The 16,205-nt window shown below is 46.0% G+C and overlaps 1 protein-coding gene across 1 annotated transcript in view; it reads left to right on the forward strand.

The window, feature by feature from the left end:
* Positions 1-3,021, forward strand: part of si:dkey-246i14.3 (ephrin A4) — a 41,334-nt gene extending 38,313 nt beyond the window's left edge. Inside the window, exons 4-5 of the mRNA XM_054741168.2 lie at positions 2,448-2,474; positions 2,797-3,021. Of these exons, the coding sequence (XP_054597143.1) occupies positions 2,448-2,474; positions 2,797-2,882 (113 nt within the window). The 3' untranslated portion in view covers positions 2,883-3,021. The remainder of the gene's footprint in view (positions 1-2,447; positions 2,475-2,796) is intronic.
* Positions 3,022-16,205: the final 13,184 nt, after the last annotated feature.

A 16,205-nucleotide genomic window follows, 5' to 3' on the forward strand; every position in this document is an offset into this window, starting at 1 on the left:
TGGGGCAGGGCGTGTTCGAAGCTCCTGCAGACATTTAACTCCTGAACGTGAAAATAGTCTCCTTCACCTCCTTGTTCTTTTGCTTTGTGCGGTTCTGGTTTTGTGTTTTGATCGGAGCGATGTCACGAATCACACAAGGGGGGGGACCCGAGCATTGCTGAGGTGCTTAAGTCGGCGTTGCATCAGAAACGAGGCTGTGAATCAGCGCCGGCACACTCCCGGTGCCCTGCAGCCTTTTATTGCCTCTTCTCGGCGCTGGCTCCAGCTCCTACTCCGTGCTTACCTTTTTATGATGCATCTGCTCTTTAAACCCCTCCTGTTGTGTTTATCTCTCTGGCTCTTGTCGCTCGTCCTCTCTCTCTCCTTTTTTAGTCGTCCCACTGTGAGAAACCATTACCGACCAACTTCCATCCCTCCCTAATTGATTCCCCTTTCCTCTCCGTCTCACTTCCCTTCTTACAGTCATCGTCCTGCTGTGAGCAGTCCATTACATTTATTTCAGTTTGCACATTTTCTTCGCTTTCTTTCTCTTTTTTTCTTCCCCCCCCCCCCCCCCCCCCACCCCCTCACCCCAGAAAACCTTTGTACCCTTCAACTCGTCACCTAAAAGGACGAAACTCAAACGGACGTTCTCACGCCAACTTCTTCGGGTTTCCATCTCAAAATTCTAAATTTCGCTTTCACCGTTTTTTTTTTCCATCGGTTTCTACGTAAAGTTTGCAGCCATTTTTTTTCTTTTTCTTTCTGCTACTTTTGTTGACTTCGTCTTTGCTAGCAGAGCTGATTACCGTTAGCTCCACTTCTCTGTAAAATGGCGGCACGCGAGGAGAGGTGGGATGGTGGACCCTTTTCTGTCTCTGCAGTGGAGCGTTCTGCATACACCCACACACGTGCACGTACCGCCACGGTTGTGCACGTGCAGCCACACATGCAGCATGCCTCTGACTGCACTGCACTGCGGTGAGGGCATGTTTCTTTGCAGCCACGCCCTCGTGGACACCATTTTGTGGGAGCGCTCGCCACGGACAACATGATGATGATGATGTTAACAAAAAACGAGCGCCGTCAACGTTGGGAATTTGGCCTGAATGACGTGATTACAGCCGGATCAAAACACACCAGTCACACACAGCCGAGCAAACACACGGCATTCCATAGCTGCGAATGTTCCCTTCCAATTCGGAAGCGGTTTAAATTTACGGGAATTTGTTTTTTTACGGCACTTTGAATAAATGTTGATTGGAATTTATGCGTTTAGTTTAATTTTTTTATTAAATTTCATCAAATATTCACAAAATTTTAAGATTATTTTCAGATTTTTTATTTTAAAATAACGTAAATTAAATTAGTTTATTTAGAAAATGACTAATTTATAACATGCACATATTTACTAGAGAAGCTTTCGTGAACCAAACGGTTTTACGGAAGATTTTCAAATATTTTTCAGTTTAGTAATTTAAAAAATTTTATCTGAAATTTTCTGTCTTCGTGAACATTTTATTGTTTGTTTTTTTGCTGTTTTTCTCGTTTATTTGTTTTAGTATCTGCCTGAAAGTGCAGAGAGCACACACACACACACACACTCTGCTAGTCTACGGGATGCTATTTAACGCTTCGTTAACCCCTGGATGGTTGTTAGCTGATCACAACCTGAGAGTAACTTGGTGTCATGTTCAGCAGCTCGGAGGACGACGACGTATCAGACTGAGTGTTTCTGACCTCATCGATCTCGTTTCCGTGGAAGCGAATGTTTGCGTTGGACTCGTGGGTAGTAGGGTTGTTGGTTCAAAGCCGCGGGCTGATTTAATGACCAGTTGTGCCGACTCGTCCTTGTGCTTGGACCCTTTTTGTCCTGGCCCACTGGAACCTCTTCCCTCCTCTGAGAGGTTTGAGCCTCTTCCATTAAACCATCCCTCCATTATTCCAACCCCACACCACCCCCTACCCCCGAACGCCCCCTCCTAACCCCGTCTTTTCCCTCCCTTTTCTTCATCCGACCTCTTTTCCAACCTTTTTTCCTCCTCTTCACTGAACTTTCTCACTCGAGACTTCCTTTCATCTTCAGTCACGTGTTGGTTTCGCCTTGTCATTTCCAGTTTTCTTGTATTTTTCCGCCTCTTTTTCATTTCCTGGAGCTCTTCTGTAGAATCTCCATCATTCTTATTTACATAACGCCATCTTTTCCTGTCGCCGTGCTTTCAGAGCTGCTTTTTCTGTCTTGGTTGTCCGACCTTTAAGAGGATTTGCATGGGGGACATATTTAGGGTCGCACAGCCAGCCAGAACTCATCTCTGAGTAATGGTAAAAGCCTTTCCTTGGTCTAATATCTGTTCCTTTTTGTTTCACCAAGCAGCAACTTTATTGAGAAAGTTAAGCATGCAAAAAGGACCAATCAGCAGTCTTTGCCTGAACTTTATTTAAATGTCTCCCTTTCTGGCCTTTTGCAGAAGCAGAAGATCCAAATCCCAAACAAGGTGAGATCCAACTTTTATGTTTGTGGGCTTTTTGCAAAACTTTGTGTCAGTCTGCAAATTGAGTGGAAATCCATGTTGCTTATTAACATTTCTTTGACTTTGTTGTTCGTTTAATACAATTTAGACCCAATCTGATCTGACTGGTCATTAGTGGAAGGATGGAGGCTGCTCTCCTAAAAGCGACCTTTGACCCTACTCCAAACTTTTCCTCTTTACTTGTTTTAGAACAGATCTCGCTCCCGAGTCAAAAGAAAGAGGTTTATGTCGTGTTTCCATGTCAGACGTACATTTTTATACGACTCTTTTATCGTTGGTGTTTCAGGAACACACCGCCTACGTAGCGCTTCCTCACCGAGGACAGCTTCCCTTCCACTCGTCCTCTTCATCCTCCTCTCGCTGATTACCTGACAGATCCGTCCGTCCTCATCGTTCTCTGTGGGAGGAGTCATTCAGATGTTGGGAGGACAAAAGCCACACCACACCAAGCTGCTGCCTCGTGGTCGTTGACCAGCTTTCTGACTCAGGGACACGACTTCTCTTCTGGGTTAAAGGTCGACGTTTTACGAGCACAGCCGAGACTCGCCGTCTGTATCTGACGCCAGAAGAACAATAAGAGTTTCTGAATCATTTTTCTTGTTGTTTTAATGTTTTTGGGTTGTTTTCTTTACTTCTGTTGATCCGTTTCTTTTATGAGGGACTTTCTCCAGGCCAAATCAAACTACCGTAGGGAGCGGCTCAGGTTGGAAGTCAGCCAGCCGGCCGACGGCTTTAATCCAGAATAGAAAATGTTCTCATTTGCATCAAATCAAGATGAAAGACTTTTGGGACTAATTAGTTCTTGTGAAGACATGAGCGCTGTTGCAGAGCAGTGCCGCTGACTGGGCTGCTGCGCCCCCTGCTGGGATCAAACTGGTTTCACTGCAGCTAAACTGGTTCGGACATTAACCCAGCAGGTTCAGGTCTGGTTCGGGACCCGGGGGTTGGCCCACTCTCACTTTCAACCTCGTTTTCTACTTTTGCACTCCCTAAGCCCCTCCTTTCAAACGTATTCAGGACCAGAGGGCATTGCGGGTAAATGAAGAGCGGATTCAGCTGTCGGTGTCGATGTGCACCGTTTTTGTTTCTGTTCATTATTTACGCAAGATTTGTGCTTTTATTTAGCAAAAAAATCAAACATGGCAGCAACAACTCATCAGTTTTACTAAACTGCAAAAGAAAAATCAAAGTTTCTGTTGTTTATAAACGGGAAACCAAATCAGGGTAAAATAAAGTGTTTTTGTTATAAGTTGAATTGATGATTTTTAACTGTAAAATCTCAAAGATCCTAATGAATCACTTCCTGTAGTTTTATAATGAAACCAATCCTGTTGTGTATTTTCCTTTAACTATGAAATCTTTATGTATTTATAATGTTGTTTTCCCCTTTTATTGGAACAGGTTGTGCAGAAAAAATAAGAAAGAATCAAAGTTTTGTCTTGCTTTAAAAAAATTATAATTTTTAGCACTTAAAATATTTCTACTTTCCAAAAACGTGGCCGTCAAAAAGCTGAAAATCACTCCAGCTTTCTTGTTTTGTGTAAAACTCCCAAAACACCAGAAAAGCCTTGTTTGGTGGGATGTTTACTGGTTTAGCTTCGCTGATGCGTGACACTGCTTTCACGTGAGGGTAGGATTTAGTTTTTCTACATTTTTGTGTTTTTCACATTTTAGTGAAAATGGGAACGTCTTCTGTGAAGAGCGACTGCAATCTGAGCCGTTTGCTGTGGCAGGACAACAAATAAAGACGATTGCAACAAAAGCCTCATCCGAGTCTTCTGTATGAAAAATGCATTGATTTTCCCGACGTGACCACAAGCGGAGGTGACGAGCCGCGGCATGATTGGTGAGCTGTGTTCTGGTGTGGAGATAAGGAGGCTACAGGGACTGACGTGACCTTGTGGTGGAAGAGGCCGTTGTAATGTGAGTAACCTGGACTATCGAGCCAGTTTTTATCTACGGGCAACCACAGCGCGATAAGACTCTGATACCCAAAGGACTCCTGCTTTTATTAGACTCGAGCATCATCGCCGATCCGTCGACCTTAACGAAGTTATTTGGTGTCAACACGGAGCTGAAACTCCGTTTTGACAGAAGGTGGTGTCTTAAAATTAGAAGTTACGTCTGAAAACGCTGTAAATGTATTTCCATTTATATAAGCTGTCTTGTGAAGCCAGGGAGGCAATTTCCCGGATAATGGGGCTAATGCTCCTATTTCATGCTCTATGATCTCTTCTGATGACATGTTTGTCACCGCTGATGCTTGTTGCCGTGACGCTGCTTTGATTCTGACCTTCACATAAACATTTCTAAAGCCGACGTCGCCATTCTTCTTCTATTGTGAAGGAAAATGCTCAAATGGACTGCCGACACACTCTGCCTTCAGTCCGCTGCTGGACGGATGTTTGTTCCTGTAAAAACATGAAACACATCATTGGTCTGGCATTATCTCCCCTACACCTTTACATTCCCAGACATGGATGTAATTTTCACTTTAGAAGTGTGTGTGTGTGTGGGGGGGGGGGGGGGGGGATCTTTACAGTATGCTCCAATGGGAAATAGGCTTCAACACAAACGGTTGTTTTCTGCTTGGTCCTAGAGCTCAACCAGTGTCAATTTAATATGGCTTAATATGTGTTTGGATGGTAAAAAGTGCAGGGGTCAAAACTTGACCTTGGAAAAAGTGGGGGGGGGCACGTCCCCCCCCAAATTACGTCCATGTTGGTTTTTAACAGTGCGTCAGTTCTCCTACAGGTTTACATTCACCCAACTGAATTTAGCGGAAAGCTGATTTGTTTATAACATCGGTAAAAGGCTCCCTCGTACACCAGATTTCATGTAAATCATAACAGCTGATGACCTAAAAACGGCCTTTCTTTCTTTTGGAGGCTCACAGATAATTTTAGGACTCTGGAACGAATCTGTTTCCCCACTTCATCAGGTGTATACTCTTAAAATTAGATTTCACTGAAAACCCATTTTAAATGGCCACTCTTGAGTGTTTCATGCAGATTGAACGTGAAAATAGTCTCCTTCACCTAGCATTAGCGTTAGCTTCTGATAGAAAACAGACGGTGAAACTCTAGGATAGAAAATCCTGACAGATCTACGTCACCCTGTCACTAACATTCATGGACTCACCCATCTGGACTCACGACGGGGAAGGCTGTTGTTGGTTTAGCGTCCAGGAAACTGCAGAGAACGTCCCTGCTAGTAGAAGCTAACCGTTAGCATTAGCAACTCCACCACACGGCAATACTCCTCCAGGCTTGTGTTATTTGTGGAGATGAAACATCAACGATGCAGAGCAGACAGAGTCAGTGGTAGAGTCGTGTTGCTGTTAGCCAATCAGAGGAGAGATGTCCAAATTTCAGGAAATAAGACTCAGATCCTGCCGTCTGAAGCTCATCTATGACCTGGCTCACTTCTAGTTCCAAAAACAGGAGCGCCAGAGATTTTAGTCATCCTGACTACCTTTAGTCACACAGATTTGGGTTGTCCGTGCTGTTTTCAGCCCCTGACGATCTGTATTTGTAACGCAGGATTTATTATATTTTTGCGGGAATAATCTGGTAAAGTAGAATTCCTGGAGGTTCTTTAGAACCTGTTTGCAGGAATCCTCACGAGGTGTCTGAGATTAGAGTTTGTCGTTCCTCCAAACTTTTCTGTCTTACAGATTTAAAAGCAGGATTAAATTACGCATCAGAAAATGCGACTGAAGTTGGAAATCTCCACTTTCCTCGGCCTCTGCACTTCATCCTCCAGCATGCAAAGCTTTTTTTATACCAGAAACTCCGTGAAGAGGAACAATCTCTTACTGTTGGTTGCAAGTGTCCGCATGCAGCTTAAGAGACTTATTGACTCCTTTCTGAAGCCTCAGCTGGGAACGCCGGGAACGCTGTCCAGCAAAATGTTAAAATCAAGTTCAAGGATTACCTCTGAGTCTTTCAAACAAAGTGTCACTTGACATCTGTTGCAAGCGTTGCGTGTTCCTTTTTCATGCCTTCATAATGAGATACAGAAAGAGGGAATTTTTGACCCTCCATGCAGCGGAGAGTAAAAGCCCTAAGACACTAAATCTGGGAAGTTGAAAATAACAAGTAGACCTCTGACTTCTGACTTTTCTGAAAGTGTCTGCAACGACGAGCCTCACTCCACTCATTTTCCTCATTTGGAAGTATTTGAATGACCCTCGGGTTTGATCAGTAGTTGCTCCACACGTTTCCTCACGTGCAGAGTGGAATTAAAACATCTTTTTTTGCTCGGGTTTGTGTTTATTGTGTCAAAAAGCTCAGCTTAAAGATCTGTGAAGGTGCAGCTTGATTGTCCTGCAGAACAAACTTGTAGAACAATCCAAAGCAGGGGCGTGTCCAGGGAGTGGCCTGGGGTAGCACATGCCACCCTTGGAATCTGATTGGCCACCCCAGGTGCCACCACACTAATTTATCTTTAAATAGGCTTTTCATTGTCCACAAAAGGCTTGGGGGTAAAACAAAAAAAAGCATAACCATTGGTGCCACCCATGCACAAAGCTGTGCCTCACCTGGGCCACCCCATTTTAAAAGATCTGGACACGCCACTGATCCAAAAATAAGCCAATGAAGGGCATGCCATGCTGTAGTTCTGTTTTAAAAGCCAGAGCAGTTTTGTTTACCTGTTTTCCCGCTACGTTTCGTTTGCAGCTGCAAACTTCCTCAGGCTGACGCCTGACGGGAAAACAGGTAAACAAAACTGCTCTGGGTTTTAAAACAGAACTGCAGCACGGAATTAGAGACGCAACACAGCAAGAACACACCTAAGATGTTCAAATGAAGGGCATACCTGGATTTCCCACCTCTCACTTGTTTGCTCAACAATTTTCCCAGGCCGCAAGATGCTCAGGAATCCAGTGGGTATTTGCTCGGGGACTCGTAGCTCCTGGAGTCGACGGGTGACCGAGCGCTCGTTGGTGTTTCTGAGCGTGCAGCCTCCTGCTCAGGAATTTCTGCTTGTGCAGATTTGTTCGCTAACAGCAGAAAAGCTGAAGTCAGGTTGGTGTTGCGCTAAAACGTCGTTGTGCTGGTGAGAAAAGGAGAGTTTGCTCCTGTAACGCGTGGAGACGCTTGTGAGTTGCGCCGTGAAACGCTCCTGTGGGTTTCCAGATGGTTTAGATGAAAAACCCGAGTCGTGAAATGTTGACAGTCGACTCCAGAAGACCGTTGATGAAACCTGGCGACACGTGGAGACTCTGAGTTTATTTTTACACAAAGAAACTTTTATTTTGACAGACAGAAATGAGAAAAGCCCTGACCGATTCGATGCTGAAGGATTCTTTAGATCGAACTCAATCCTGAGCTGAAAATCTGAAAATCAAACCAACAAGGTGGAAGAAGAATATTAAACATTTTAATATAATTATTTCAGCTTTTTTGCACGTTATCACGTGTCTCTTGTTCACGAGTGAAGGAAAACTGGAGCGTGAGATCGACAGGCGGATTGGTGCTGCGTCTGCAGCGATGTGGGCGTTGGACCGATCTGTCGTGGTGAAGAGAGAGCTGAAGGAGAAGCTCGAGCTTTACCGGTCGATCTACGTTCCTACCCTCACCTATGGTCATGAGCTTTGGGTAGTGACCAAAGTAACGAGATCGCGGATATGAACGGCCAAAATGAGTTTTCTCCGCAGCACGGCTGGGCTCTCCCTTAGAGATAGGGTGAGCGCGGTCATCCGAGGAGGGGCTCGGAGTAGAGAGGAGCCAGTTGAGGTGGCTCGGGTCTCTGGTTAGGATGGATGCCTCCCTGGTGAGGTTTTACGGGCACGTCCAACTGGGAGGAGACCTAAAGGTAGACCCAGGACACGGTGGAGGGACTATGTCTCTCACCCGGCCAGGGAAGGCTTTGGGATTCCCCGGAGGAGCTGGCCCAAGTGGCTGGGGAGAGGGAAGTCTGGGCCTCCCTTCTTAGGCTGCTGCCCCCACGACCTGACTCAGAATAAGCAGAGAACATTGGATGGATGGATGGATGGATGGATGGATGGGTGGATGGATAACGGATGGATAATGGATGGACGGATGGATGGATGGACAGACAGATGGGTGGATGGATGATGGATGGATGGATGGACAGACGGACAGATGGGTGGATGGATGGGTGGGTGGATGGATGGACGGACAGATGGGTGGATGGATAATGGATGGATGGGTGGACGGACGGACAGATGGGTGGATGGATAATGGATGGATGGATGGATGGATGGACAGACGGACAGATGGGTGGATGGATGATGGATGGATGGATGGATGGATGGATGGATGGACAGACGGACAGATGGGTGGATGGATGGGTGGGTGGATGGATGGACGGACAGATGGGTGGGTGGATGGATAGACGGACAGATGGGTGGATGGATAATGGATGGATGGGTGGACGGACGGACAGATGGGTGGATGGATGATGGATGGATGGATGGATGGACAGACGGACAGATGGGTGGATGGATGATGGATGGATGGATGGATGGATGGATGGATGGATGGATGGATGGACAGACGGACAGATGGGTGGATGGATGATGGATGGATGGATGGATGGATGGACAGACGGACAGATGGGTGGATGGATGATGGATGGATGGATGGATGGATGGATGGACAGACGGACAGATGGGTGGATGGATGGGTGGGTGGATGGATGGACGGACAGATGGGTGGGTGGATGGATAGACGGACAGATGGGTGGGTGGATGGATAATGGATGGATGGGTGGACGGACGGACAGATGGGTGGATGGATAATGGATGGATGGATTAATGGATGGATGGATGGACAATTGATATATAATGGATGGATGGATAGACGGACAGATGGGCGGATGGATAATGGATGGACGGATGGATGGATGGGTGGACGGACAGATGGATAATTGATATCTAATGGATGGATGGATGGATGGACATCTTTTTCTTCGTACTCAAGCATCATGGGGACAGCAGCTCTAGCGAGCCCTCTCCTAAGCCATGTCCACCAGCTCCTCCGGGAAGATCCTGAGGTGTTCCCAGACCAACCTGGAGCTGTCGTGGGTCAACTTCAGGGTCTCCTCTACATGACCAAACCACCTCAGATGGCACTTCTCAGTGTGAATGGGTGATGGCCTTACTCATCCTGGATGAACAATCTCCTCACCTCATCTTCCTGTTAGTCATGACCGTAGGTGAGGGTTGGAAGTCTCTGTCAGCGCGCCCCAGGGCAGCTGTGGCTACATCGTAGCTCATCACCACCAGGGTGTGAATGTGTGTGTGTGAATGGATGAATGATACACTGTAGTGCAAAGCGCTTTGGAGTCCTTACTGAGAGGCGCTATACAAGTGCATTCATTATTTAAGTGGGATGGACTGGTAAACCTCTTCACCACAGCTCCCACTGCCCACGTCCCCATAAACACAGTTCATGCCGTCTGAGAGGACGCTACAAGAACAACTTCAAAGGAAACTTTGGAGGTCATTGTTCTGATCTGCTGATTTTTCAGAATTCCAGGAGAAAGCATCTCACACATCTGCTTGAGCAGCACAAAATCCGTTCAGCATCCATGTTTGAGAGAGCGCCGCGTCCCAATTGGTCCGCACGCGTGGACGTAAAAATAATGACTTGACCTTTACTGCAGCCAAAATAAGATCTGTGACCGTCCACAGCGCATCGTGTGTGTGTGTGTGTGTTTACCATAGTAAACAGTTCCTAAACCAACTTCAGAAGGTCAGACTGCTCCTTCAAACCCGCTCTGTGGTAAGTCATGGTCGTTTAGTGCAGCTGAGCTCCAGCTGAGCATCGTTCCCCTCATCAGTCTTCATCACGCCGGCTGAAACTTCACAGGCCCTGGCTCCTAACACTGAAGCCCCTGCTCAGATCGAAAGTGGTTTCTGATGGCACGCTGCATGTGGATAAAATCAGGGGAGGTCTCGGTTCTGTGTGCTGGTCTGAGAGCTGTGACAAACTATGGATTATGAGTCCGGCACCAAAAGCAGACACAAATGAGCGAGTTCAGTCACGCCTCGCATCGCTGTGAGCCAAAGACGCCTCCTTCCTCCTCCCAGTCCCTCCTTTTACTTCTGTCTCACTTTCATCCACTTTTAATGTGCAGAACTTTGATAGTGAACACCCCGTTTCCCGTGTTCTGCTCGGATGGCTTCACATGCAGATGGGCTGGTAATTTGCATCAACTCAAAGGTCTCCCTTCCTCTCCTGATGCTCCCTGACAACGCAGTGTCTATTCATCCTCGGTGTTCAGCACCACTCCTGGGACATTGCCTGAATTGCTGTCTCATGGTGCTTCAAGTCTGGTGTTACACTGCAGAAGCTCCTGAGGAATTGGATTAAGAACACATTCCTTCAGAGAAAGGCTTCACAGCCGGCGGCATCTGATGGGAAGTTCGCTCCGATATCAAAGCTCCGTGTTTTGGCACAAAGTCACGCCAAGTGTGATTTGAAGTCATGCTGAGTCCATATCACAGACGCCGTTAGCTCGCTGGATTCCTTCAGAAGTCAGCCCCACCTGGGGGATGGATGGAGACACACCGGGGGGTGCTGAGAGCACGGGAGGATTTAAGGGCTGCTTTTACCACACTAACAGCGGACGACCTCAAGTCTATTCTTTAAAGATCCAATTAAGCCTAAAAATGCACTCGGGGGAAGAAAGAGTCGCTTTTTATCCCAGCTTGCTTCACTTAGTCTCAGACTTTTAAGGATGTCTAATTGGGAATTATGTAGATTTAGAAAGACGCAAGAGGAAAAAATAAAGATATAAAAAAGGAGGTGATGGGTGTATTTCTCAGGTCACAGCCAAAACACTAGCTAAGTGTGTTTCATCCTTTTGTACACAGAAACCTAGGGTCAGACCCATTTATTGGTCAGTCAGCACGTTGGCCGACATTTATCATTTTTAACACATCGGCATCGGCCGACTTAAGGTCAGGCATCAGGGCATCCCAGTGCTGCTGCGTAATTTCATTTAAAGGTGCAATAAGTAAAAACGTTACAGTGAAATAATCCCAAGATGGTCTAATTTGCACAGATGGCAGCCTGGACACAGAAAGATCCCAAGCCAGTGCAGGAGCACTCTTTTTGTTTGACTCCACTATCGGGTAAAGAAGGCTAGAGGCTAACGTTGAGCTAACAGTGAGTTAGAAACAAATAATCAGCTCTAAAAATATCTCAAGCTCCTTTTTTAATGACCAACAACTCAATATTACAGTGAAATATATTTATCTACTCATCAGCTGACTGTGTGTGACTCATCTTTGCTCATTTGGAATGTTCTGGTGCTGATCCGTAGCTGCCAACAGCCATGAAACGTACGGATCGGCGGTGAGAAAGTCATTTTTGTTTAGAAAAATGGACTCTGCTTCCTAAATGTGACAACAGGATGTGATTCTTACATGACGCACCTCTGCTGGTGGTGGTCGGAGGGGACCGGTGGCGTCTGTGATCGGCAGCCTCGCCGCTGTCAGGGCGCCCCCAGGGCAGCTGTGGCTACATGGTAGCCAGTGTTGGGAGTAACGAGGTACAAAAGTAATTAATTACTGTAATGCATTGCTTTTTGCTGTAATGTGGTAATGTAAGGCATTACAGGGAAAGAAAATGGTAATATTTACTCGGTACAGTTGTCAATAACGCGGTAATTACAATGCATTTTAACCCCAGAATCAAGACGTGGATTTCCTAAAAATTCAAATTGCGGGAAGCCTGAAAAAAGATCCAGTATCCACATATATGACGTCATTTATGGACTCAGCTTTGCGGGCATTCTATGAGCAGAGAGGACGCAGCGGTAACGGCTCAAATACTCCAGCTGCGTCCTGCGCGCGGCCGCTGTTATATTCACAAAATCGCTCCACCAAAACAAAGTCATTCGTTTGCGATCGTTCATATCAGCCCATATTCTCTGGTACTTCATGTACTTTTCAGCTGAGTTCATCATCTGTGCCCCGGTGATTTCAACTCATTGCTGCTGGAGCGCAGCGCATATGAAGCTTTTTTTTTTATTTTTGTGTTCGGTAGATCCCTTTGGCTGATTAGTTAGAAAGTAGGAAATCTAGTTTACCGTTTTTCTGGAAGACGGAGAGAACATGCAGCATGCAGGAAGGTTAGAGAGAGAAAGGGCCGGAAATTATTCACATAAAATCAAGAGAACAAAACAAAGTGCTTGAAAAGAAAAAAAGTAGGTAGATTTATCCCCAAAACACATTTTTACCAGTGAAAAGCAATAATATATAAGTATTTAATATTTATACATGTGATAGAATCAGATCACCCCAGAAGTCAGTCCCACATCCAGGGCCGTATCAAGGCATTTGGGGACCAAGGCAAATATAGGCTTGGAGCCCCCACCACCTCACTCCCTGCTCAGATGGCCCTGTAAGATGGCAGCGTGCTGAGAGTACAGATTGTTGTTGCTTTTATTTAATAAACAATCATTTTAAAGCACTGTTATTATATCTGACTGTTTTTAACAGCAATCCTAGCTCAGACACCACATCACCTTCCTCTGGATGTGTCATGAGCTCACTGAGCGTCACATGACCAGAATCATATTGAAGTTGTATTGGTGAAAGTAACTTAAAGTAATGCAAAAGTAGTGTAATGCCTTACATTTTCAAATCAGTAATATTGTAATACAATGAATTACTTTAAAATAGGGTAACAAGTAAGTTTTAAAGTAACTGGCCCAACACTGATGGTAGCTCATCCCCACCAGCGTGTAAACAGCTTCCTTTCCTCTAACGATGAAGGATGTGTAACTGAAGAGTGTCTCCACCAATGTGGATATGTCGTATTTGTGGTTCCTGAGTTTAACATGCAATTATAGTTTATTTATAAAGCGCCAAATCACGACCAGAGTCGCCTCAAGGACCTTCACACAGTAAACATCGCACTACAGGTCAGTTCATGAAGCCACTCAGTAAAATGTTTCCTATATAAGGAACCCAGCAGGTCGCATCGAGTCACTGACTAGTGTCAGTGACTTTACAGCAATCCTCATACTAAGCAGGCATATAGCGACAGTGGAGAGGAAAACTCCCTTTTAACAGGAAGAAACCTCCAGAGGATCCTGGCTCAGTATAAGCAGCCATCCTCCACGACTCACTGGGGATCGAGAAGACAGAGCACACACACACACACACACACACACACGCCCTGTGTGCAACCACTCCCCTGTTGAATCGTTGCAGTAAACCGTCTCAAATGAAGATCCAACGATGTTTTTATGAGTTAACATCCCTCTCTGCTGGGAGTCATGACAGTACAGGACAAACAGTTGAAGCTAAATGATTCTGCTCTGCATGTCGGTCTAGCCTCGCTCCATAGGTGGCTCAGGAGGTGGAGCAGGTTGTCCAGTAAACGGAGGGCTGTAGGGTCAAGAATTCTGCTGTTGTGTCCTTGGGCAAGACACTCAACCCTCCCCACCTGCTGGTGATGGTCAGAGGGTCCGGTGGCCTCTGTGGCTACAATGAGTTCATCCCAAGCCCCCACAATGCGGCTCAAAAATTGAGCCCAACCCGGAAGTACCAAAAATTGCAGTTCCACCCTCATCCACTAGGGGCTGGTGTCAGAAGCGAGCAAATCCTCATTGACTCCCATGTTAAAAATACCAATTTTACAGCAGAAATAAACATGTTTACAGCCTGGTACCAAAACATGTTTTTGGTTTAAATGATCTAGTTTACACTCATGACAACTCTGAGGGGGGTGAATGTTTTCTCACTCTTCTGTTTAAGTGTATTAAAAGGCTAAAATTCTGTATAATTAATGAGCATCAGACCCACGTGACCACAGAGCTAGCTCCGGGGAAAGGCCTCAGTAGAGCCTCGGTCTGGCTTGGAAACTGTTCCGGGATTTTGAGTCTCTGTGTTTGTGTTTTCTTGTTTGGATATTTTTGTGCAATTGTTGGACAAAATGACTTGCTGTGGCATTAATTGCACTAATAGAGCGTCCAAGGAGTCTCCACTTCATTTTTTTCGGTAAGTAAAATTATATTTATGTATTTTAGGTCACTGCCGAGCTGAGCTTAGATTTTAACATGTACTGTTCAACCATGAAATTTAAATGTGATAGGGTAAAACCCAGTGCATTTAACATAATGCTGCACTTTAGAAAATGGGTTGAAATATAACATGTTGGTGGAGCTGGGTTCCCACTATCGGCTTGTGGAGCTCTCGGGAGACCTCTGTGTTCCACCCGGTTTTACCCAGCGGTCAGCCCGGCGTATCTCTGACTCAGAAGCTCTGGTGTTGTGAACAGTTAACTCCAGTTGTAGCTAGGTTGCTACCTCTGTTAACTTAGCTCCCACCTCCGCGTTAGCTTTGGGTTAGCTTCAGGTTAGCTTGTAGGTAGTTCGACCGGGTGTCGTCAGTTGATCCCAGCCTTACAGCCCCACCCTCAGCTCCACCTCTCTTCCCTTTTAAGGAATTGTCTGGGCTTGACGGAACCTGTGACACGGTCAAAATGGCGGAGGTGGCCACCTCCCATTTATCTTCAAAAACGTGTTATTGGAGCTATGGAAACCCATTGTCCAATATTTATATGTCGATGGTTTATCCCCATCAGCATGTGAATGGATCAATGATGCACTGTGGTGTAAAGCGCTTTGAGTCCTCTGACAGTGTGAAACACACACACACACAGATATTACTGTTATTAGTAATACATCTAGTGAACCCATGAAGCTAAGGCAGAAGGGGGGGGGTGTAACAGCACGTGCCGCCCCTGTGGCCTCGTGAGCGACCCGCTTTATTACATCTGCCGGTATCGATCTCCGCTGCGCCGCGCTGACTAACCTCCAGCCGGGAGGAGGACGGATCGATGAGCTGGGATTCAATCATGTCTGGAAACAGAGAAGGTCGTTTATTGTAATCACGGAAAAAAGAGGGGAGAAGAACGCGCCCGTGAGGTCCGTGAGGAGAACTGCACGGTGTTAACCTGGAGGCCGTGACCTTCAGCTGCTCCCTGAAATCCTTGTTCACATCATCCATGAATTAAATGCAACAGAATCTGTGTCTGAGTGGAAGATTTGGTTTAGAAACGAGACAATAAACAGAATGAAGCCAGGAGAAGTTCTGAATATCCGGCAGGTGAATGGGATTCTTAAAGGGAAGGTGAAACTCTAGGATTAGAAAATCCTGACAGATCTACGTCACACTGTCACTAACATTCATGGACTCACCCATCTGGGCTCACGACGGGGAAGGCTGTTGTTGGTTTAGCGTCCAGGAAACAGCAGAGAACATATAGTAGAAGCTAACCGTTAGCATTAGCAGCTCCACCACACAGCAGAAACCCGAGGGGTTTTATAAAAGTTACCAATAATTAACTCATTCGCTGTCAGCGTTATTTTAAGAGTCACAGAATGTTCCGCGCTAGCATGATGTCGACGCCAAAACAACCAAAACAAAGCGGAGACTCACCTCTTACATCAGGAAGAATCCGCGCGTTTCGAGCGTTATCCGTTCTTTCACAATCCGTTGTTGAATTGTGATCGGCAGAAGCTTTTCCGGTTCGCGCCTCACCTTTTTTACAGCAGCGGCCCAAAACGATCTCCTAACACGTGGATGTTCTGCTTCCTGATCACGTGACGTGTGACGTACGCGGATGAAGATCGGCTTTAGAGCTGAGATGTTTGTTCTCACGGTGCGGGGGCTCGTCCGACGCCCACACAGTAAAACCATACAAA

Source organism: Nothobranchius furzeri, chromosome 5 (genome assembly GCF_043380555.1).
Source record: "Nothobranchius furzeri strain GRZ-AD chromosome 5, NfurGRZ-RIMD1, whole genome shotgun sequence".
NCBI lineage: Eukaryota > Metazoa > Chordata > Actinopteri > Cyprinodontiformes > Nothobranchiidae > Nothobranchius > Nothobranchius furzeri.